The 21,265-nt window shown below is 53.5% G+C and overlaps 1 protein-coding gene across 1 annotated transcript; it reads left to right on the top strand.

Moving 5' to 3' along the window:
- Positions 1-289: 289 nt before the first annotated feature.
- LOC147415267 (elongin-A-like) lies at positions 290-19,316 on the top strand. The gene is made up of 10 exons (XM_086468581.1): positions 290-667; positions 1,868-1,982; positions 2,360-2,515; positions 2,955-3,052; positions 3,338-3,518; positions 4,008-4,116; positions 4,391-4,548; positions 10,600-10,731; positions 18,583-18,714; positions 19,204-19,316. Exons 1-10 carry the CDS (start codon positions 290-292, stop codon positions 19,314-19,316), a joined length of 1,572 nt encoding a protein of 523 aa, XP_086324707.1.
- The last annotated feature ends 1,949 nt before the right edge of the window (positions 19,317-21,265 follow it).

The following is a 21,265-nucleotide window of genomic DNA, read 5'->3' as shown; positions in this document are numbered from 1 at the left end:
GGTTCCCTCTTCAGCTCTTGAATAGTCGCAAGCTTCCAATGGAATTGGCTACGTGCTGCAGGCCCGTGTCCGAGGTGCCGCTGCGGTGAGGTTCTCGGTGTCCATGGTGCCATTGTGATGAGGCTCGCTACATTCCAGGCACGAGGAGGGAGCCTGTCAGAGCAAGCGTGGAAGCCACGGAGGGCAGTTTGTCATCCTCAGTTCTTCTTTCAAACGCTTAACGCTTGACTGGGATACGAGAGCTGCAGGCTGGGAGAGGTACCCGGGTGAGCTCTGTGAGAAAGGGAACATGAGTGGAACCAAAGAGCGCAAGTCTTCTCACGAGCAGCAGCGACTGGATGGCAGAGGGAAGCGCAAAGTCTCTGTCGTGGACGAAAAATCAAAGGGCTTTTCTTCAAATTTTGGGGAGGGGGAAGAGAAGGATGAATTTGAACAACCCACAATGTCCTTTGAGTGGTACCTCAACTATGACCAGCCCCAGAAAAAGAAAAGGAAAGTGCTCAAGCCCTCTGTGTCAGCTGGGGAGAAAGACCAAGGGCACAGCAAACCGGACGGCTGCAGAGCCAGTGCCACCAGCTCAAGCCCAAGCCAGAAAAGTCCAAGCCGCAAGCGAACCAATGAGACAGAGGCAGAGAAGGAACTACCAGAGTCTCGTGAACCAAAGCGGGTAAGGTTTTGAAGGATCCGAAAAGGAAGAAAGGAGGTGGCATCAGCTGTTCTCGGGCCTCTGGCACCTGGGGCTTGTTAGTTTTCCCCTTGGAAGTGCTGGGCTTGGTTCTGCACCAGGGTGTGCTTGGGGTGTCTCATTGGTACTAGGTCTGTGACTCTTGGTTCCTGCCGGGAGCCACCGTGTGTTTCGTATGCTCTATGCCGCAGGCATTGCTTTGTGCTGTTGGAGCGGAGCTCTGCTGGAAAAGTGGGTGAAGAGAGAGAGGGGAGTAAAGAAATGCAATAGGCAAACCCCTCTTTATTAAAAAATGGGGGGGGGGGTGTGGGGGGGTGGTGTGTATTTAAAAGAGAACACCTTCAGCTCAGTCCTCGTAGGAGAGCATATTGGGCGTGATCTACTTTTAAGCATGCAGAATACCTTGAGATGTGGGTCACCTTCGAATCCAACCTAATGTGCAGTGCAGCTCCACCCGCCAGCGAGGTTCCCCTGTCCCTCCTCCCAAGTATCGATGCGTCTCTAAAATGGACCTTTCAAAAATCTCTGTCAGCACTACAATTTTCTTAACGAAATCCGTTGGCCTCCAGAAGTGGGGGACAAGTGGGAGATCTGGTGTTAACAGTGCAGCTGATTCTAGAAGACAGAACGGTAGGGGTCGGACAGACCTTCTTGGGTGAAAGCTTGAAAAATGAGCATTATTTCTGTACAAATTCATAGCCACATGAGTGCCAGGGTTTTGTATATAAACAGGGACTGATGTGCAAAACCTTTAGTGCCTCATCTTTTTACTCAAGTCTGGAACACTTTGCTCTTCAAAACAGTGTTTTTCCACTCTCGGCAGCATTTTAAAACCCTGCTTTGCCATTCGTTCTAGCAAGTGCCTCCTATCAAAGTTTTAGGTTTCCCTCAGCTCGTGAGATTCCCCTCTCCTCTGCCACTGTGGATGGCTCTTAGTGGAGGGAGCGGAGCGATTCCGATCCCAAATTTTGGCTTCTTTGTATTCACAGCCTGGACAGAGCCACAGTAACGTGGCAGAAGGGCAGCCTCCCCGTGAGGCTACGTTGTGGCGCAAGCTGAGGAGCGTTGAGGGGCTTATTCGACATAGCAAACAAAATGCAGTTCAGTGCTGTTTGTATGCTGGCAGGATGCAACGTTCTGCTGTATTGTTGGCTTACGTGCACGGACATCCTCTCCTTCCAGATACTTTTAGATGTGCCACCACCGTTACCAGACAACCCGCTGGCCCTGCTCCCGGCCCGTTACCGCCCTGTTCCTTGCATCAAGTCCACTGCCCGCTCCCAGGCAAAAGGGAAAGGTATGCTGGGCAGGAAAATAGGTTTGAGCGGGGCTGCAGCCATTGTTTGTGGGAGAGAGTGGGAGCAGATGCCGGCTGGGTTCAAGCCCTTCTGTTGGGGTCTGGTGTCCTGCGTCTGATGCCCAGAGCCTAGGTTTCAGAGGAAGGGGGCTGCTCTCCCACATGCTCTAGCAGAAATGAGGAAGATCCTTTGCTGACCCTTCCTGAGGCTTGGGCTTTGGACGTGCCCTTTCTGAACTAGGTGGCAGGTCTTTTAGAGAAGACTTCGCCCTTTAGGTCGCTTCTGGGTGACTCCAATTGGTGTCTGCTGTGCCATTCAGCAGGGTGGGCTCTTCTTTTCTCCGCTCTCTTCTTACTCCAAGTCTTTCACTTTACAGCAGTGTCGTCACCAGCTGAAGAGAGTGAAGAAGGTTTTAAAGGCTGCCGGGTGTATTCAAGGATGCCCGTGTATTCGGGTTCCAAGGCTACCTCCTTGCCCGAGATGCTGTCTCTGTATCAGCAATGCGTCAGAGTGCTCAGTAACAACATGGACTGCAAGTACCTTTCCTCATCTGTCTTAAAGTCCTGAGCCGTGCCTGGCGTCTTGGTAGCTTGTTTGTATACCTCTCCGCAGCATCTGGCTTGGAGCATGTGAAGAGTTGCCCCTTGTTGCAAGGCAAGCTAGCTAGTAGGGGACAGATCCCACTGAAAGCTCAGGTGCTGCGGGACTCAGCACCCAGCATGCTTTCAGGGAGTGCTAAAGCGCTGGAAATAGTGTGAGACAGAGTCTTGCGCACGCACCTCTTGACTTGGAGGTACTGGTGCCCGACGGCTCCCTAGAGCTACGGCACCTACGGTTCCTTCCTCCTTGCCCTCCTATTGCGTGGCGTCACGCAGCACTGCAGGTTTTTCCACCGCGTTTCAAGGCGTCAAGCCCTTTCCTCGGCAAGCAAGAAGCAGGATCGATACTGTGTGCATCTTGCTTTGCTCTAGCAATCCACGAAGCGAGTGGCGTCCCTTTCTCAGCTCTGAGGCCAGTATTGGAGAGATGCACCCCAGAGCAGCTGTGTCGCATGGAGGAATGTAATCATGTGAGTGCCTTGGCCTGGGGAAGGGAGGGTGAGGTGTGGAAGTGATGTTCTGTCCTCACTTGCAACAGCAGAATGGTAAAGACCAACGCTCTTTATAGCAAGGGGTGGCTTTTGCTAGTCTCGAGTTCCTGCATTTGCCATCGGCCGATCTCTTGCTGCAAGTTGGCCCCTAAGCCGTCTTGCCCTCTGTGCTATTCCAGTGGCACTGGCACTAGCTGGTGCCGAGGGAGAGAGGGGAGTGAAGGTGTCAGGAGGGATCCTAGCTTACGTGTGCCTTTGGTTCAGTTCCTCACTGAGGATACGGACCAACTGTGGCGCAATCACTGTCTCCGAGACTTCAAGAATGAGAAGCCAGAAGAGGCTGAGTCCTGGCGGGAGGCGTACTTTCGGCTTCGCGATGCACGCGAGCAGCGGCTGCTCGTGTTAGTAGGGAAGATCAGCTCGGCTTATGCCAACAAACCCAGAGGTAAAGTAGGGCTGAATGACCAGAGCGGGGTCTGGGAATGCTGCCTAGGGGATATCTTTGGGGCGAGGGGGATGGAAGGTCTTTTGAATGCCTGGTTGAAATCTAGTCCAATTTAGGAGATGCCTAGCTCTCTGTTCTTTCTGTGGCGGCCTTTGCTTAGTGGCAGGCTCTTGATTTCATCCATAGCGGTGTCGATGCGGACTAGACAGGGCAGAAAACCGGGGGGAGGGAGGCGGCGGGGGGGGGGGGGCATTCCTCCTCTTTTGGTGAACCTAATGAGAGCTACCGACCCGATCAGTCTGGTTTCTCACGGCCCATGTTGTGACTGCAAGAGGTTCGGAGCTTAGGGACTAGGCTATCACCAGAGCTTGGGAATGGGTGGACTGGGGAGAGGTGGCTGGAGCTTGCTGTAATAAGGCAAGCACTGAGGAGCCTCCTTTATATATAGTAGGTTGGGTCCAAGCAACGTTTCCCTCTGGCCTCCTACAGGCAGAGTGACCAAGGTGGCACTTATGGACTGTGCAGCGAAGCCCGCTTGGAACGTACACAGGAGACGAGAGCGGTTGGGAACTGGAGGACCTCCTCTTCCAAAGACCAAGTGAGCGTCTCTCTTTTCCTGAGAGCCCCTGCCAGCTTCCCGCTGAAGCTCTGCATCTGGCAGGAAAGGATACCGTGCGTCTGGGAGGTCTTTGTGCGGTGAAACTTGTAACTGTAATAGGCTCTTTCTTGCTGGGACGTATGGAGATCCTGGGCACCGCTGGCTCCGTGCGATATCAGCCGTGCTGCTGCGAACAGGTGTGGCTCGTGTCTGAAGAATCGCACCAGACCACAGGGATTCCCTTACTGCAGCGTCTGTCCCACCTCTGTTTCAGTACAAAACCAGTCCCGTACGTACCTAGCCAAAGCCGCGCTCCTGTGAGCGAGGAGCACTCGCGCGACGGGCCCAGCACCAGCAGCGCCCATTCTGTCTCTATCCCATCTTCAGCTAGAACCCGCTCCTCTAGTGGCGCCAGGAAACGACAAGGGAAGAGTAAGTACCAACTGCGGAACGTCCCTGTGGTCTCCTCGAGCTCCTCCTTTACAAACACATGAACCCGCTGCTTCTGCTGTGAGAGAAATGCAGGCTATGCAGGAGGGTTAACGTTGGTGGCCTCTCTTCTCTCCTCTCCCTAAGGAGAGCGTGAGAAAGACTGCCCAAACTTCTTGCAGAAGAAAAAGCATAGGGAAACAGCCGATTCGCCTGTCTGCTCGGCGCTGACTGTGTCAGCCTGTCCTAACGGTCCTAGTGAGGCAGAAACCCTGCCTTTTCCCTCCTGCTGTCCTTTGGTGCCTGTCCAGCCGTTTGGAACAAGGAAATTGTAGTGCAGCTCCCCTGGGAGGGAAGCAGGGAGAGTTTAAGCAGAGATCTGCGTTCCTGCAGTGCAGAAAGCAGAGTGGGCTCTCCTTGGTCTGTGACCTGAAAATACGACGAGCCACGATCAGAGAGCACACGCTTAGGCCCGCCTTGCGTCTCTTCTGCCAGGGCCGCGGCTTTGAATTGCTCTCTGCTCTCCTAGTCTGTGACTGCTGCTTTACCGCGTGGGGTTCTTGTTTGCTTTGTTTTGTTGGTTTGTTTTTTTTTCCCTTCTCTTTCTCTGTCGCAGACCTTTCACCCGTGACGGCAAAAACGAACAAAGATTTTCAGAAGAGCTTCTCTCGGAGATGAGTTTGCAGTGCAGATCTGGGACTTTCTCTCTCATGGGCGACTGGGAGTGAAGAGGGAGAAAGTACCCCACCCCCCTCAACAGCCCTTCTCGTTGAACTCTTTGGAGGCTGCCGCTGCTGGGAGAGGATTCGATCTGCACAAGACGACGGCACAGTGTTTTCTCTTTACTCTGGTCCCTTTCTCAGGTTCAAGCCCCCCTCTTTTCCCCCTGCCCTTAACATCCTGTTTCGGGCGCTGTCATTGGAAGATGGAGCGACTATTTGCTATTTGACCTCTTAATAAATGATAGAATTGTTTTAATTGATATTAAACTGCTCCTCTATCCCGCCTGTATTATTTACGTCGCTCCCAGTAGTCTCCCTCCTCCCAGTCCAGTACAAGGACCGGCCTCTCTGTGGCTCGAGCTGGCAGGAACCCATCTGTCTGAGGGGAGACACTGGGTGTCACTGGAGTCACTCCCCATGATCTGGTACCTGCTGGGCTCCAAGTCCCACCCGGACTCTCTGGGGCGGGTAGGACCGGCGGCCCATTTGCTCGTCAGTCCTTTGGCAAGCACGTCGAGTCCCGAGGCTTTGCTCTCTACCCATGTATGTTAATGAAACCTTAGCTCTTGACCTTTCCTCTGCTGTTACTATAGGTCTTGCACAGGTGCTTACGTTGCTGTACAGGGGTGCCAAGAGGCCTTGGGGACTTGTGCTCTGCTGCTGTGGTCTTCTGCTGGCTACTGGGAATAAAACTAGGAGGGGGTTGGGGAGAAATTTTACTGCGCACCAAGTCAGGTTTTAACTTTTCTTTTTTTTTTTTTTTTCCTTTCCCCTTGAAGAGAGAGAGGGGACTTTGCCTCTCAAATTGCAGACAGCTTTTAAATGTCGATGGAGGCATCGGCTTGTCTCTTGTAGTGGAAAGAAGGAATGATTTTGTCGTGTTCTCTGTGTGGAACTGGGAAGGATTTCTTTCCAGTTTGGAAGCCGTTTCCCCTGTATCTTTTGCCCTGACCCCCTCTTTGGAAAAAAAAAGCAAGGATTTTAGTCTTTGAACCTGAAGCCGCTTGACTGGGGTTGGAGGGAAGCGAATAACGGAACGCCGTTTGTTTCTAGTGCGTGCACACTTCATAGCCGGCGTTCAAAACGCTCGGTTGTACTTGGGGTGTGAGGAACTGGAGCTCTGGAAGGAGCAGGTGTGCGACGTGAGCCTGCAGACCCAGGGGTTGGTGGGAGTGTGAGGAGGTGCCCTGGAGCAGAGCTCCTCTGGGCAGGTTGGGGAGCCCGAGTGCTGCACGAGGCCTGTGGTTTCCGGTGGCCTCGCTGAGGCCGCAGCAGAGAGCGGGGAGCCGGCCACAACGGGGCAGTCGCTATTAACTGTGAAGTGAGCAGCAGAGGGCAGTTTTGGCCCGGGGGGCTGTGTTAGTCTTTGGTGGCCCCTGGAGAGGTGTCTTTCTGTGAACTCTGGAGTCTTTCTTCCCTATACGGGCTTCTGTTGTCTCGGCCCTCTGTTTGCCCGTTCTCCCGTTTCCTTGCCTTGGTTTCTCTTGGTTTCTCTGCATACGCCCAGGACGTGCCAGTCTAGGTGGCAAAGATGTCCTCGACCGTCTTCCTGCCTGAGGCTCCCTACAACACTGTAACTAAAAAGCTGGTCGACATCTCGGTGAAGGGATGTCCCAAACCACCTGGGTGGCAGAGGTAGAAGTACGTTCCCTTCACCTGCAGCCCCCTCACTGGGCTGCAAGTCGGAGAGGGCGCCTCTTCCCTCCCTGGCCTGCGGAGCCGCTGCACGAGCTGGCAGAGCCTCGCCTGGCAGCATGTGCGTGAAGAGAAAGAACCTTTTTCACTGGGGTATGGGGAGGGGAATGGAAAGGAGCGGGTCGAGAGGCAGTGGTCGCGGAAGGGATCAGTCGCCTTTTTAGCACAGACTCTAGTTGAGAGGAGAGAGAGAGAGAGAGAGAGACTGTAGGCAGCACTGACAAGAGTGGAGGGTCTGCAGGGGAGATGTGGGTTCCCTCTTTAGCTCTTGAATAGTCGCAAGCTTCCAATGGAATTGGCTACGTGCTGCAGGCCCGTGTCCGAGGTGCCGCTGCGGTGAGGTTCTCGGTGTCCATGGTGCCATTGTGATGAGGCTCGCTACATTCCAGGCACGAGGAGGGAGCCTGTCAGAGCAAGCGTGGAAGCCACGGAGGGCAGTTTGTCATCCTCAGTTCTTCTTTCAAACGCTTAACGCTTGACTGGGATACGAGAGCTGCAGGCTGGGAGAGGTACCCGGGTGAGCTCTGTGAGAAAGGGAACATGAGTGGAACCAAAGAGCGCAAGTCTTCTCACGAGCAGCAGCGACTGGATGGCAGAGGGAAGCGCAAAGTCTCTGTCGTGGACGAAAAATCAAAGGGCTTTTCTTCAAATTTTGGGGAGGGGGAAGAGAAGGATGAATTTGAACAACCCACAATGTCCTTTGAGTGGTACCTCAACTATGACCAGCCCCAGAAAAAGAAAAGGAAAGTGCTCAAGCCCTCTGTGTCAGCTGGGGAGAAAGACCAAGGGCACAGCAAACCGGACGGCTGCAGAGCCAGTGCCACCAGCTCAAGCCCAAGCCAGAAAAGTCCAAGCCGCAAGCGAACCAATGAGACAGAGGCAGAGAAGGAACTACCAGAGTCTCGTGAACCAAAGCGGGTAAGGTTTTGAAGGATCCGAAAAGGAAGAAAGGAGGTGGCATCAGCTGTTCTCGGGCCTCTGGCACCTGGGGCTTGTTAGTTTTCCCCTTGGAAGTGCTGGGCTTGGTTCTGCACCAGGGTGTGCTTGGGGTGTCTCATTGGTACTAGGTCTGTGACTCTTGGTTCCTGCCGGGAGCCACCGTGTGTTTCGTATGCTCTATGCCGCAGGCATTGCTTTGTGCTGTTGGAGCGGAGCTCTGCTGGAAAAGTGGGTGAAGAGAGAGAGGGGAGTAAAGAAATGCAATAGGCAAACCCCTCTTTATTAAAAAATGGGGGGGGGGGTGTGGGGGGGTGGTGTGTATTTAAAAGAGAACACCTTCAGCTCAGTCCTCGTAGGAGAGCATATTGGGCGTGATCTACTTTTAAGCATGCAGAATACCTTGAGATGTGGGTCAGCTTCGAATCCAACCTAATGTGCAGTGCAGCTCCACCCGCCAGCGAGGTTCCCCTGTCCCTCCTCCCAAGTATCGATGCGTCTCTAAAATGGACCTTTCAAAAATCTCTGTCAGCACTACAATTTTCTTAACGAAATCCGTTGGCCTCCAGAAGTGGGGGACAAGTGGGAGATCTGGTGTTAACAGTGCAGCTGATTCTAGAAGACAGAACGGTAGGGGTCGGACAGACCTTCTTGGGTGAAAGCTTGAAAAATGAGCATTATTTCTGTACAAATTCATAGCCACATGAGTGCCAGGGTTTTGTATATAAACAGGGACTGATGTGCAAAACCTTTAGTGCCTCATCTTTTTACTCAAGTCTGGAACACTTTGCTCTTCAAAACAGTGTTTTTCCACTCTCGGCAGCATTTTAAAACCCTGCTTTGCCATTCGTTCTAGCAAGTGCCTCCTATCAAAGTTTTAGGTTTCCCTCAGCTCGTGAGATTCCCCTCTCCTCTGCCACTGTGGATGGCTCTTAGTGGAGGGAGCAGAGCGATTCCGATCCCAAATTTTGGCTTCTTTGTATTCACAGCCTGGACAGAGCCACAGTAACGTGGCAGAAGGGCAGCCTCCCCGTGAGGCTACGTTGTGGCGCAAGCTGAGGAGCGTTGAGGGGCTTATTCGACATAGCAAACAAAATGCAGTTCAGTGCTGTTTGTATGCTGGCAGGATGCAACGTTCTGCTGTATTGTTGGCTTACGTGCACGGACATCCTCTCCTTCCAGATACTTTTAGATGTGCCACCACCGTTACCAGACAACCCGCTGGCCCTGCTCCCGGCCCGTTACCGCCCTGTTCCTTGCATCAAGTCCACTGCCCGCTCCCAGGCAAAAGGGAAAGGTATGCTGGGCAGGAAAATAGGTTTGAGCGGGGCTGCAGCCATTGTTTGTGGGAGAGAGTGGGAGCAGATGCCGGCTGGGTTCAAGCCCTTCTGTTGGGGTCTGGTGTCCTGCGTCTGATGCCCAGAGCCTAGGTTTCAGAGGAAGGGGGCTGCTCTCCCACATGCTCTAGCAGAAATGAGGAAGATCCTTTGCTGACCCTTCCTGAGGCTTGGGCTTTGGACGTGCCCTTTCTGAACTAGGTGGCAGGTCTTTTAGAGAAGACTTCGCCCTTTAGGTCGCTTCTGGGTGACTCCAATTGGTGTCTGCTGTGCCATTCAGCAGGGTGGGCTCTTCTTTTCTCCGCTCTCTTCTTACTCCAAGTCTTTCACTTTACAGCAGTGTCGTCACCAGCTGAAGAGAGTGAAGAAGGTTTTAAAGGCTGCCGGGTGTATTCAAGGATGCCCGTGTATTCGGGTTCCAAGGCTACCTCCTTGCCCGAGATGCTGTCTCTGTATCAGCAATGCGTCAGAGTGCTCAGTAACAACATGGACTGCAAGTACCTTTCCTCATCTGTCTTAAAGTCCTGAGCCGTGCCTGGCGTCTTGGTAGCTTGTTTGTATACCTCTCCGCAGCATCTGGCTTGGAGCATGTGAAGAGTTGCCCCTTGTTGCAAGGCAAGCTAGCTAGTAGGGGACAGATCCCACTGAAAGCTCAGGTGCTGCGGGACTCAGCACCCAGCATGCTTTCAGGGAGTGCTAAAGCGCTGGAAATAGTGTGAGACAGAGTCTTGCGCACGCATCTCTTGACTTGGAGGTACTGGTGCCCGACGGCTCCCTAGAGCTACGGCACCTACGGTTCCTTCCTCCTTGCCCTCCTATTGCGTGGCGTCACGCAGCACTGCAGGTTTTTCCACCGCGTTTCAAGGCGTCAAGCCCTTTCCTCGGCAAGCAAGAAGCAGGATCGATACTGTGTGCATCTTGCTTTGCTCTAGCAATCCACGAAGCGAGTGGCGTCCCTTTCTCAGCTCTGAGGCCAGTATTGGAGAGATGCACCCCAGAGCAGCTGTGTCGCATGGAGGAATGTAATCATGTGAGTGCCTTGGCCTGGGGAAGGGAGGGTGAGGTGTGGAAGTGATGTTCTGTCCTCACTTGCAACAGCAGAATGGTAAAGACCAACGCTCTTTATAGCAAGGGGTGGCTTTTGCTAGTCTCGAGTTCCTGCATTTGCCATCGGCCGATCTCTTGCTGCAAGTTGGCCCCTAAGCCGTCTTGCCCTCTGTGCTATTCCAGTGGCACTGGCACTAGCTGGTGCCGAGGGAGAGAGGGGAGTGAAGGTGTCAGGAGGGATCCCAGCTTACGTGTGCCTTTGCTTCAGTTCCTCACTGAGGATACGGACCAACTGTGGCGCAATCACTGTCTCCGAGACTTCAAGAATGAGAAGCCAGAAGAGGCTGAGTCCTGGCGGGAGGCGTACTTTCGGCTTCGCGATGCACGCGAGCAGCGGCTGCTCGTGTTAGTAGGGAAGATCAGCTCGGCTTATGCCAACAAACCCAGAGGTAAAGTAGGGCTGAATGACCAGAGCGGGGTCTGGGAATGCTGCCTAGGGGATATCTTTGGGGCGGGGGGGGTGGGGGGTGGAAGGTCTTTTGAATGCCTGGTTGAAATCTAGTCCAATTTAGGAGATGCCTAGCTCTCTGTTCTTTCTGTGGCGGCCTTTGCTTAGTGGCTTAGCAGGCTCTTGATTTCATCCATAGCGGTGTCGATGCGGACTAGACAGGGCAGAAAACCGGGGGGAGGGAGGCGGCGGGGGGGGGGGCATTCCTCCTCTTTTGGTGAACCTAATGAGAGCTACCGACCCGATCAGTCTGGTTTCTCACGGCCCATGTTGTGACTGCAAGAGGTTCGGAGCTTAGGGACGAGGCTATCACCAGAGCTTGGGAATGGGTGGACTGGGGAGAGGTGGCTGGAGCTTGCTGTAATAAGGCAAGCACTGAGGAGCCTCCTTTATATATAGTAGGCTGGGTCCAAGCAACGTTTCCCTCTGGCCTCCTACAGGCAGAGTGACCAAGGTGGCACTTATGGACTGTGCAGCGAAGCCCGCTTGGAACGTACACAGGAGACGAGAGCGGTTGGGAACTGGAGGACCTCCTCTTCCAAAGACCAAGTGAGCGTCTCTCTTTTCCTGGGAGCCCCTGCCAGCTTCCCGCTGAAGCTCTGCATCTGGCAGGAAAGGATACCGTGCGTCTGGGAGGTGTTTGTGCGGTGAAACTTGTAACTGTAATAGGCTCTTTCTTGCTGGGACGTATGGAGATCCTGGGCACCGCTGGCTCCGTGCGATATCAGCCGTGCTGCTGCGAACAGGTGTGGCTCGTGTCTGAAGAATCGCACCAGACCACAGGGATTCCCTTACTGCAGCGTCTGTCCCACCTCTGTTTCAGTACAAAACCAGTCCCGTACGTACCTAGCCAAAGCCGCGCTCCTGTGAGCGAGGAGCACTCGCGCGACGGGCCCAGCACCAGCAGCGCCCATTCTGTCTCTATCCCATCTTCAGCTAGAACCCGCTCCTCTAGTGGCGCCGGGAAACGACAAGGGAAGAGTAAGTACCAACTGCGGAACGTCCCTGTGGTCTCCTCGAGCTCCTCCTTTACAAACACATGAACCTGCTGCTTCTGCTGTGAGAGAAATGCAGGCTATGCAGGAGGGTTAACGTTGGTGGCCTCTCTTCTCTCCTCTCCCTAAGGAGAGCGTGAGAAAGACTGCCCAAACTTCTTGCAGAAGAAAAAGCATAGGGAAACAGCCGATTCGCCTGTCTGCTCGGCGCTGACTGTGTCAGCCTGTCCTAACGGTCCTAGTGAGGCAGAAACCCTGCCTTTTCCCTCCTGCTGTCCTTTGGTGCCTGTCCAGCCCTTTGGAACAAGGAAATTGTAGTGCAGCTCCCCTGGGAGGGAAGCAGGGAGAGTTTAAGCAGAGATCTGCGTTCCTGCAGTGCAGAAAGCAGAGTGGGCTCTCCTTGGTCTGTGACCTGAAAATACGACGAGCCACGATCAGAGAGCACACGCTTAGGCCCGCCTTGCGTCTCTTCTGCCAGGGCCGCGGCTTTGAATTGCTCTCTGCTCTCCTAGTCTGTGACTGCTGCTTTAACGCGTGGGGTTCTTGTTTGCTTTGTTTTGTTGGTTTGTTTTTTTTTCCCTTCTCTTTCTCTGTCGCAGACCTTTCACCCGTGACGACAAAAACGAACAAAGATTTTCAGAAGAGCTTCTCTCGGAGATGAGTTTGCAGTGCAGATCTGGGACTTTCTCTCTCATGGGCGACTGGGAGTGAAGAGGGAGAAAGTACCCCACCCCCCTCAACAGCCCTTCTCGTTGAACTCTTTGGAGGCTGCCGCTGCTGGGAGAGGATTCGATCTGCACAAGACGACGGCACAGTGTTTTCTCTTTACTCTGGTCCCTTTCTCAGGTTCAAGCCCCCCTCTTTTCCCCCTGCCCTTAACATCCTGTTTCGGGCGCTGTCATTGGAAGATGGAGCGACTATTTGCTATTTGACCTCTTAATAAATGATAGAATTGTTTTAATTGATATTAAACTGCTCCTCTATCCCGCCTGTATTATTTACGTCGCTCCCAGTAGTCTCCCTCCTCCCAGTCCAGTACAAGGACCGGCCTCTCTGTGGCTCGAGCTGGCAGGAACCCATCTGTCTGAGGGGAGACACTGGGTGTCACTGGAGTCACTCCCCATGATCTGGTACCTGCTGGGCTCCAAGTCCCACCCGGACTCTCTGGGGCGGGTAGGACCGGCGGCCCATTTGCTCGTCAGTCCTTTGGCAAGCACGTCGAGTCCCGAGGCTTTGCTCTCTACCCATGTATGTTAATGAAACCTTAGCTCTTGACCTTTCCTCTGCTGTTACTATAGGTCTTGCACAGGTGCTTACGTTGCTGTGCAGGGGTGCCAAGAGGCCTTGGGGACTTGTGCTCTGCTGCTGTGGTCTTCTGCTGGCTACTGGGAATAAAACTAGGAGGGGGTTGGGGAGAAATTTTACTGCGCACCAAGTCAGGTTTTAACTTTTCTTTTTTTTTTTTTTTTTCCTTTCCCCTTGAAGAGAGAGAAGACACTTTGCCTCTCAAATTGCAGACAGCTTTTAAATGTCGATGGAGGCATCGGCTTGTCTCTTGTAGTGGAAAGAAGGAATGATTTTGTCGTGTTCTCTGTGTGGAACTGGGAAGGATTTCTTTCCAGTTTGGAAGCCGTTTCCCCTGTATGTTTTGCCCTGACCCCCTCTTTGGAAAAAAAAAGCAAGGATTTTAGTCTTTGAACCTGAAGCCGCTTGACTGGGGTTGGAGGGAAGCGAATAACGGAACGCGATTTGTTTCTAGTGCGTGCACACTTCATAGCCGGCGTTCAAAACGCTCGGTTGTACTTGGGGTGTGAGGAACTGGAGCTCTGGAAGGAGCAGGTGTGCGACGTGAGCCTGCAGACCCAGGGGTTGGTGGGAGTGTGAGGAGGTGCCCTGGAGCAGAGCTCCTCTGGGCAGGTTGGGGAGCCCGAGTGCTGCACGAGGCCTGTGGTTTCCGGTGGCCTCGCTGAGGCCGCAGCAGAGAGCGGGGAGCCGGCCACAACGGGGCAGTCGCTATTAACTGTGAAGTGAGCAGCAGAGGGCAGTTTTGGCCCGGGGGGCTGTGTTAGTCTTTGGTGGCCCCTGGAGAGGTGTCTTTCCGTGAACTCTGGAGTCTTTCTTCCCTATACGGGCTTCTGTTGTCTCGGCCCTCTGTTTGCCCGTTCTCCCGTTTCCTTGCCTTGGTTTCTCTTGGTTTCTCTGCATACGCCCAGGACGTGCCAGTCTAGGTGGCAAAGATGTCCTCGACCGTCTTCCTGCCTGAGGCTCCCTACAACACTGTAACTAAAAAGCTGGTCGACATCTCGGTGAAGGGATGTCCCAAACCACCTGGGTGGCAGAGGTAGAAGTACGTTCCCTTCACCTGCAGCCCCCTCACTGGGCTGCAAGTCGGAGAGGGCGCCTCTTCCCTCCCTGGCCTGCGGAGCCGCTGCACGAGCTGGCAGAGCCTCGCCTGGCAGCATGTGCGTGAAGAGAAAGAACCTTTTTCACTGGGGTATGGGGAGGGGAATGGAAAGGAGCGGGTCGAGAGGCAGTGGTCGCGGAAGGGATCAGTCGCCTTTTTAGCACAGACTCTAGTTGAGAGGAGAGAGAGAGAGAGAGAGACTGTAGGCAGCACTGACAAGAGTGGAGGGTCTGCAGGGGAGATGTGGGTTCCCTCTTCAGCTCTTGAATAGTCGCAAGCTTCCAATGGAATTGGCTACGTGCTGCAGGCCCGTGTCCGAGGTGCCGCTGCGGTGAGGTTCTCGGTGTCCATGGTGCCATTGTGATGAGGCTCGCTACATTCCAGGCACGAGGAGGGAGCCTGTCAGAGCAAGCGTGGAAGCCACGGAGGGCAGTTTGTCATCCTCAGTTTTTCTTTCAAACGCTTAACGCTTGACTGGGATACGAGAGCTGCAGGCTGGGAGAGGTACCCGGGTGAGCTCTGTGAGAAAGGGAACATGAGTGGAACCAAAGAGCGCAAGTCTTCTCACGAGCAGCAGCGACTGGATGGCAGAGGGAAGCGCAAAGTCTCTGTCGTGGACGAAAAATCAAAGGGCTTTTCTTCAAATTTTGGGGAGGGGGAAGAGAAGGATGAATTTGAACAACCCACAATGTCCTTTGAGTGGTACCTCAACTATGACCAGCCCCAGAAAAAGAAAAGGAAAGTGCTCAAGCCCTCTGTGTCAGCTGGGGAGAAAGACCAAGGGCACAGCAAACCGGACGGCTGCAGAGCCAGTGCCACCAGCTCAAGCCCAAGCCAGAAAAGTCCAAGCCGCAAGCGAACCAATGAGACAGAGGCAGAGAAGGAACTACCAGAGTCTCGTGAACCAAAGCGGGTAAGGTTTTGAAGGATCCGAAAAGGAAGAAAGGAGGTGGCATCAGCTGTTCTCGGGCCTCTGGCACCTGGGGCTTGTTAGTTTTCCCCTTGGAAGTGCTGGGCTTGGTTCTGCACCAGGGTGTGCTTGGGGTGTCTCATTGGTACTAGGTCTGTGACTCTTGGTTCCTGCCGGGAGCCACCGTGTGTTTCGTATGCTCTATGCCGCAGGCATTGCTTTGTGCTGTTGGAGCGGAGCTCTGCTGGAAAAGTGGGTGAAGAGAGAGAGGGGAGTAAAGAAATGCAATAGGCAAACCCCTCTTTATTAAAAAAATGGGGGGGGGGGGGTGTGGGGGGGTGGTGTGTATTTAAAAGAGAACACCTTCAGCTCAGTCCTCGTAGGAGAGCATATTGGGCGTGATCTACTTTTAAGCATGCAGAATACCTTGAGATGTGGGTCAGCTTCGAATCCAACCTAATGTGCAGTGCAGCTCCACCCGCCAGCGAGGTTCCCCTGTCCCTCCTCCCAAGTATCGATGCGTCTCTAAAATGGACCTTTCAAAAATCTCTGTCAGCACTACAATTTTCTTAACGAAATCCGTTGGCCTCCAGAAGTGGGGGACAAGTGGGAGATCTGGTGTTAACAGTGCAGCTGATTCTAGAAGACAGAACGGTAGGGGTCGGACAGACCTTCTTGGGTGAAAGCTTGAAAAATGAGCATTATTTCTGTACAAATTCATAGCCACATGAGTGCCAGGGTTTTGTATATAAACAGGGACTGATGTGCAAAACCTTTAGTGCCTCATCTTTTTACTCAAGTCTGGAACACTTTGCTCTTCAAAACAGTGTTTTTCCACTCTCGGCAGCATTTTAAAACCCTGCTTTGCCATTCGTTCTAGCAAGTGCCTCCTATCAAAGTTTTAGGTTTCCCTCAGCTCGTGAGATTCCCCTCTCCTCTGCCACTGTGGATGGCTCTTAGTGGAGGGAGCGGAGCGATTCCGATCCCAAATTTTGGCTTCTTTGTATTCACAGCCTGGACAGAGCCACAGTAACGTGGCAGAAGGGCAGCCTCCCCGTGAGGCTACGTTGTGGCGCAAGCTGAGGAGCGTTGAGGGGCTTATTCGACATAGCAAACAAAATGCAGTTCAGTGCTGTTTGTATGCTGGCAGGATGCAACGTTCTGCTGTATTGTTGGCTTACGTGCACGGACATCCTCTCCTTCCAGATACTTTTAGATGTGCCACCACCGTTACCAGACAACCCGCTGGCCCTGCTCCCGGCCCGTTACCGCCCTGTTCCTTGCATCAAGTCCACTGCCCGCTCCCAGGCAAAAGGGAAAGGTATGCTGGGCAGGAAAATAGGTTTGAGCGGGGCTGCAGCCATTGTTTGTGGGAGAGAGTGGGAGCAGATGCCGGCTGGGTTCAAGCCCTTCTGTTGGGGTCTGGTGTCCTGCGTCTGATGCCCAGAGCCTAGGTTTCAGAGGAAGGGGGCTGCTCTCCCACATGCTCTAGCAGAAATGAGGAAGATCCTTTGCTGACCCTTCCTGAGGCTTGGGCTTTGGACGTGCCCTTTCTGAACTAGGTGGCAGGTCTTTTAGAGAAGACTTCGCCCTTTAGGTCGCTTCTGGGTGACTCCAATTGGTGTCTGCTGTGCCATTCAGCAGGGTGGGCTCTTCTTTTCTCCGCTCTCTTCTTACTCCAAGTCTTTCACTTTACAGCAGTGTCGTCACCAGCTGAAGAGAGTGAAGAAGGTTTTAAAGGCTGCCGCGTTGTCTTGGTTTGAAAAGACAGGTGTCTGTGGAGGAAGGCAGGAGCCTCCCTTGAAATGGAGAGTGCAACCCCCTTCCCTCCAAACTATTATAATTTTGAAATTAACGGGCCTTCAGGCAAAGATATGGGGAATAGGAATAACAGTTCTTTACTAATATATATATAACACAAGGCAGGGAAAAACAAATAACCCCCTGGTTTACACTGACAGAGTCAGGAATACAACCTGACACCCTGTTAGGGTGGCAGTAGCAGTCCGATAAGATGCTGGCTGCAGTCCTCCTGAAGTGATGGGTGTAGTTCTGTGGAAGCAGCAATCAGGTAAAAGAGTCTGGTCTTCCTCCGAAGGTCCAGTGGTCGGCAGGTAGCTCTTGTCCTCTGGAACTCCAGTGGGGGGAAAAGCTCCTCTGGGAATCCAGTGGAAGAAAAGGCTGCTAGGGTGTTCAAAATCTCCGTTTTTATTTGGCATGGACTGCTTGGCTCCTTCCCCCCCCCTCCCCGGGCGGAGTATCTCACAAAGGGATGGGGAGTCGTGAGGCAGTTCCTTGATGGGCCATTAACAGGAGATAGCCCAGGAGCGAGTTACCGATGGGTCAGACGATAAGGCATTGTTGTGCCCAGTAACAGGAGATACTCCAGAGGGGGGAGGCAGGGAGCACCGCCCCACCTGATCTCAACACCTCCTGAAGATGGTAATAGAATATTTTTTTTTTTTTTTTTCTTTTGGCACATTTTACACTGTAACCCAGGACACGGGTGTATTCAAGGATGCCCGTGTATTCGGGTTCCAAGGCTACCTCCTTGCCCGAGATGCTGTCTCTGTATCAGCAATGCGTCAGAGTGCTCAGTAACAACATGGACTGCAAGTACCTTTCCTCATCTGTCTTAAAGTCCTGAGCCGTGCCTGGCGTCTTGGTAGCTTGTTTGTATACCTCTCCGCAGCATCTGGCTTGGAGCATGTGAAGAGTTGCCCCTTGTTGCAAGGCAAGCTAGCTAGTAGGGGACAGATCCCACTGAAAGCTCAGGTGCTGCGGGACTCAGCACCCAGCATGCTTTCAGGGAGTGCTAAAGCGCTGGAAATAGTGTGAGACAGAGTCTTGCGCACGCACCTCTTGACTTGGAGGTACTGGTGCCCGACGGCTCCCTAGAGCTACGGCACCTACGGTTCCTTCCTCCTTGCCCTCCTATTGCGTGGCGTCACGCAGCACTGCAGGTTTTTCCACCGCGTTTCAAGGCGTCAAGCCCTTTCCTCGGCAAGCAAGAAGCAGGATCGATACTGTGTGCATCTTGCTTTGCTCTAGCAATCCACGAAGCGAGTGGCGTCCCTTTCTCAGCTCTGAGGCCAGTATTGGAGAGATGCACCCCAGAGCAGCTGTGTCGCATGGAGGAATGTAATCATGTGAGTGCCTTGGCCTGGGGAAGGGAGGGTGAGGTGTGGAAGTGATGTTCTGTCCTCACTTGCAACAGCAGAATGGTAAAGACCAACGCTCTTTATAGCAAGGGGTGGCTTTTGCTAGTCTCGAGTTCCTGCATTTGCCATCGGCCGATCTCTTGCTGCAAGTTGGCCCCTAAGCCGTCTTGCCCTCTGTGCTATTCCAGTGGCACTGGCACTAGCTGGTGCCGAGGGAGAGAGGGGAGTGAAGGTGTCAGGAGGGATCCTAGCTTACGTGTGCCTTTGCTTCAGTTCCTCACTGAGGATACGGACCAACTGTGGCGCAATCACTGTCTCCGAGACTTCAAGAATGAGAAGCCAGAAGAGGCTGAGTCCTGGCGGGAGGCGTACTTTCGGCTTCGCGATGCACGCGAGCAGCGGCTGCTCGTGTTAGTAGGGAAGATCAGCTCGGCTTATGCCAACAAACCCAGAGGTAAAGTAGGGCTGAATGACCAGAGCGGGGTCTGGGAATGCTGCCTAGGGGATATCTTTGGGGCGAGGGGGATGGAAGGTCTTTTGAATGCCTGGTTGAAATCTAGTCCAATTTAGGAGATGCCTAGCTCTCTGTTCTTTCTGTGGCGGCCTTTGCTTAGTGGCAGGCTCTTGATTTCATCCATAGCGGTGTCGATGCGGACTAGACAGGGCAGAAAACCGGGGGGAGGGAGGCGGCGGGGGGGGGGGGGCATTCCTCCTCTTTTGGTGAACCTAATGAGAGCTACCGACCCGATCAGTCTGGTTTCTCACGGCCCATGTTGTGACTGCAAGAGGTTCGGAGCTTAGGGACTAGGCTATCACCAGAGCTTGGGAATGGGTGGACTGGGGAGAGGTGGCTGGAGCTTGCTGTAATAAGGCAAGCACTGAGGAGCCTCCTTTATATATAGTAGGTTGGGTCCAAGCAACGTTTCCCTCTGGCCTCCTACAGGCAGAGTGACCAAGGTGGCACTTATGGACTGTGCAGCGAAGCCCGCTTGGAACGTACACAGGAGACGAGAGCGGTTGGGAACTGGAGGACCTCCTCTTCCAAAGACCAAGTGAGCGTCTCTCTTTTCCTGGGAGCCCCTGCCAGCTTCCCGCTGAAGCTCTGCATCTGGCAGGAAAGGATACCGTGCGTCTGGGAGGTCTTTGTGCGGTGAAACTTGTAACTGTAATAGGCTCTTTCTTGCTGGGACGTATGGAGATCCTGGGCACCGCTGGCTCCGTGCGATATCAGCCGTGCTGCTGCGAACAGGTGTGGCTCGTGTCTGAAGAATCGCATCAGACCACAGGGATTCCCTTACTGCAGCGTCTGTCCCACCTCTGTTTCAGTACAAAACCAGTCCCGTACGTACCTAGCCAAAGCCGCGCTCCTGTGAGCGAGGAGCACTCGCGCGACGGGCCCAGCACCAGCAGCGCCCATTCTGTCTCTATCCCATCTTCAGCTAGAACCCGCTCCTCTAGTGGCGCCAGGAAACGACAAGGGAAGAGTAAGTACCAACTGCGGAACGTCCCTGTGGTCTCCTCGAGCTCCTCCTTTACAAACACATGAACCCGCTGCTTCTGCTGTGAGAGAAATGCAGGCTATGCAGGAGGGTTAACGTTGGTGGCCTCTCTTCTCTCCTCTCCCTAAGGAGAGCGTGAGAAAGACTGCCCAAACTTCTTGCAGAAGAAAAAGCATAGGGAAACAGCCGATTCGCCTGTCTGCTCGGCGCTGACTGTGTCAGCCTGTCCTAACGGTCCTAGTGAGGCAGAAACCCTGCCTTTTCCCTCCTGCTGTCCTTTGGTGCCTGTCCAGCCGTTTGGAACAAGGAAATTGTAGTGCAGCTCCCCTGGGAGGGAAGCAGGGAGAGTTTAAGCAGAGATCTGCGTTCCTGCAGTGCAGAAAGCAGAGTGGGCTCTCCTTGGTCTGTGACCTGAAAATACGACGAGCCACGATCAGAGAGCACACGCTTAGGCCCGCCTTGCGTCTCTTCTGCCAGGGCCGCGGCTTTGAATTGCTCTCTGCTCTCCTAGTCTGTGACTGCTGCTTTACCGCGTGGGGTTCTTGTTTGCTTTGTTTTGTTGGTTTGTTTTTTTTTCCCTTCTCTTTCTCTGTCGCAGACCTTTCACCCGTGACGGCAAAAACGAACAAAGATTTTCAGAAGAGCTTCTCTCGGAGATGAGTTTGCAGTGCAGATCTGGGACTTTCTCTCTCATGGGCGACTGGGAGTGAAGAGGGAGAAAGTACCCCACCCCCCTCAACAGCCCTTCTCGTTGAACTCTTTGGAGGCTGCCGCTGCTGGGAGAGGATTCGATCTGCACAAGACGACGGCACAGTGTTTTCTCTTTACTCTGGTCCCTTTCTCAGGTTCAAGCCCCCCTCTTTTCCCCCTGCCCTTAACATCCTGTTTCGGGCGCTGTCATTGGAAGATGGAGCGACTATTTGCTATTTGACCTCTTAATAAATGATAGAATTGTTTTAATTGATATTAAACTGCTCCTCTATCCCGCCTGTATTATTTACGTCGCTCCCAGTAGTCTCCCTCCTCCCAGTCCAGTACAAGGACCGGCCTCTCTGTGGCTCGAGCTGGCAGGAACCCATCTGTCTGAGGGGAGACACTGGGTGTCACTGGAGTCACTCCCCATGATCTGGTACCTGCTGGGCTCCAAGTCCCACCCGGACTCTCTGGGGCGGGTAGGACCGGCGGCCCATTTGCTCGTCAGTCCTTTGGCAAGCACGTCGAGTCCCGAGGCTTTGCTCTCTACCCATGTATGTTAATGAAACCTTAGCTCTTGACCTTTCCTCTGCTGTTACTATAGGTCTTGCACAGGTGCTTACGTTGCTGTGCAGGGGTGCCAAGAGGCCTTGGGGACTTGTGCTCTGCTGCTGTGGTCTTCTGCTGGCTACTGGGAATAAAACTAGGAGGGGGTTGGGGAGAAATTTTACTGCGCACCAAGTCAGGTTTTAACTTTTCTTTTTTTTTTTTTTTTCCTTTCCCCTTGAAGAGAGAGAGGGGACTTTGCCTCTC

This window comes from Leptosomus discolor, chromosome 7 (assembly GCF_034619465.1).
Source record: "Leptosomus discolor isolate bLepDis1 chromosome 7, bLepDis1.hap2, whole genome shotgun sequence".
Classification (NCBI taxonomy): Eukaryota; Metazoa; Chordata; class Aves; order Leptosomiformes; family Leptosomidae; genus Leptosomus; species Leptosomus discolor.
This window is presented reverse-complemented; position numbering and strand designations above follow the sequence as displayed.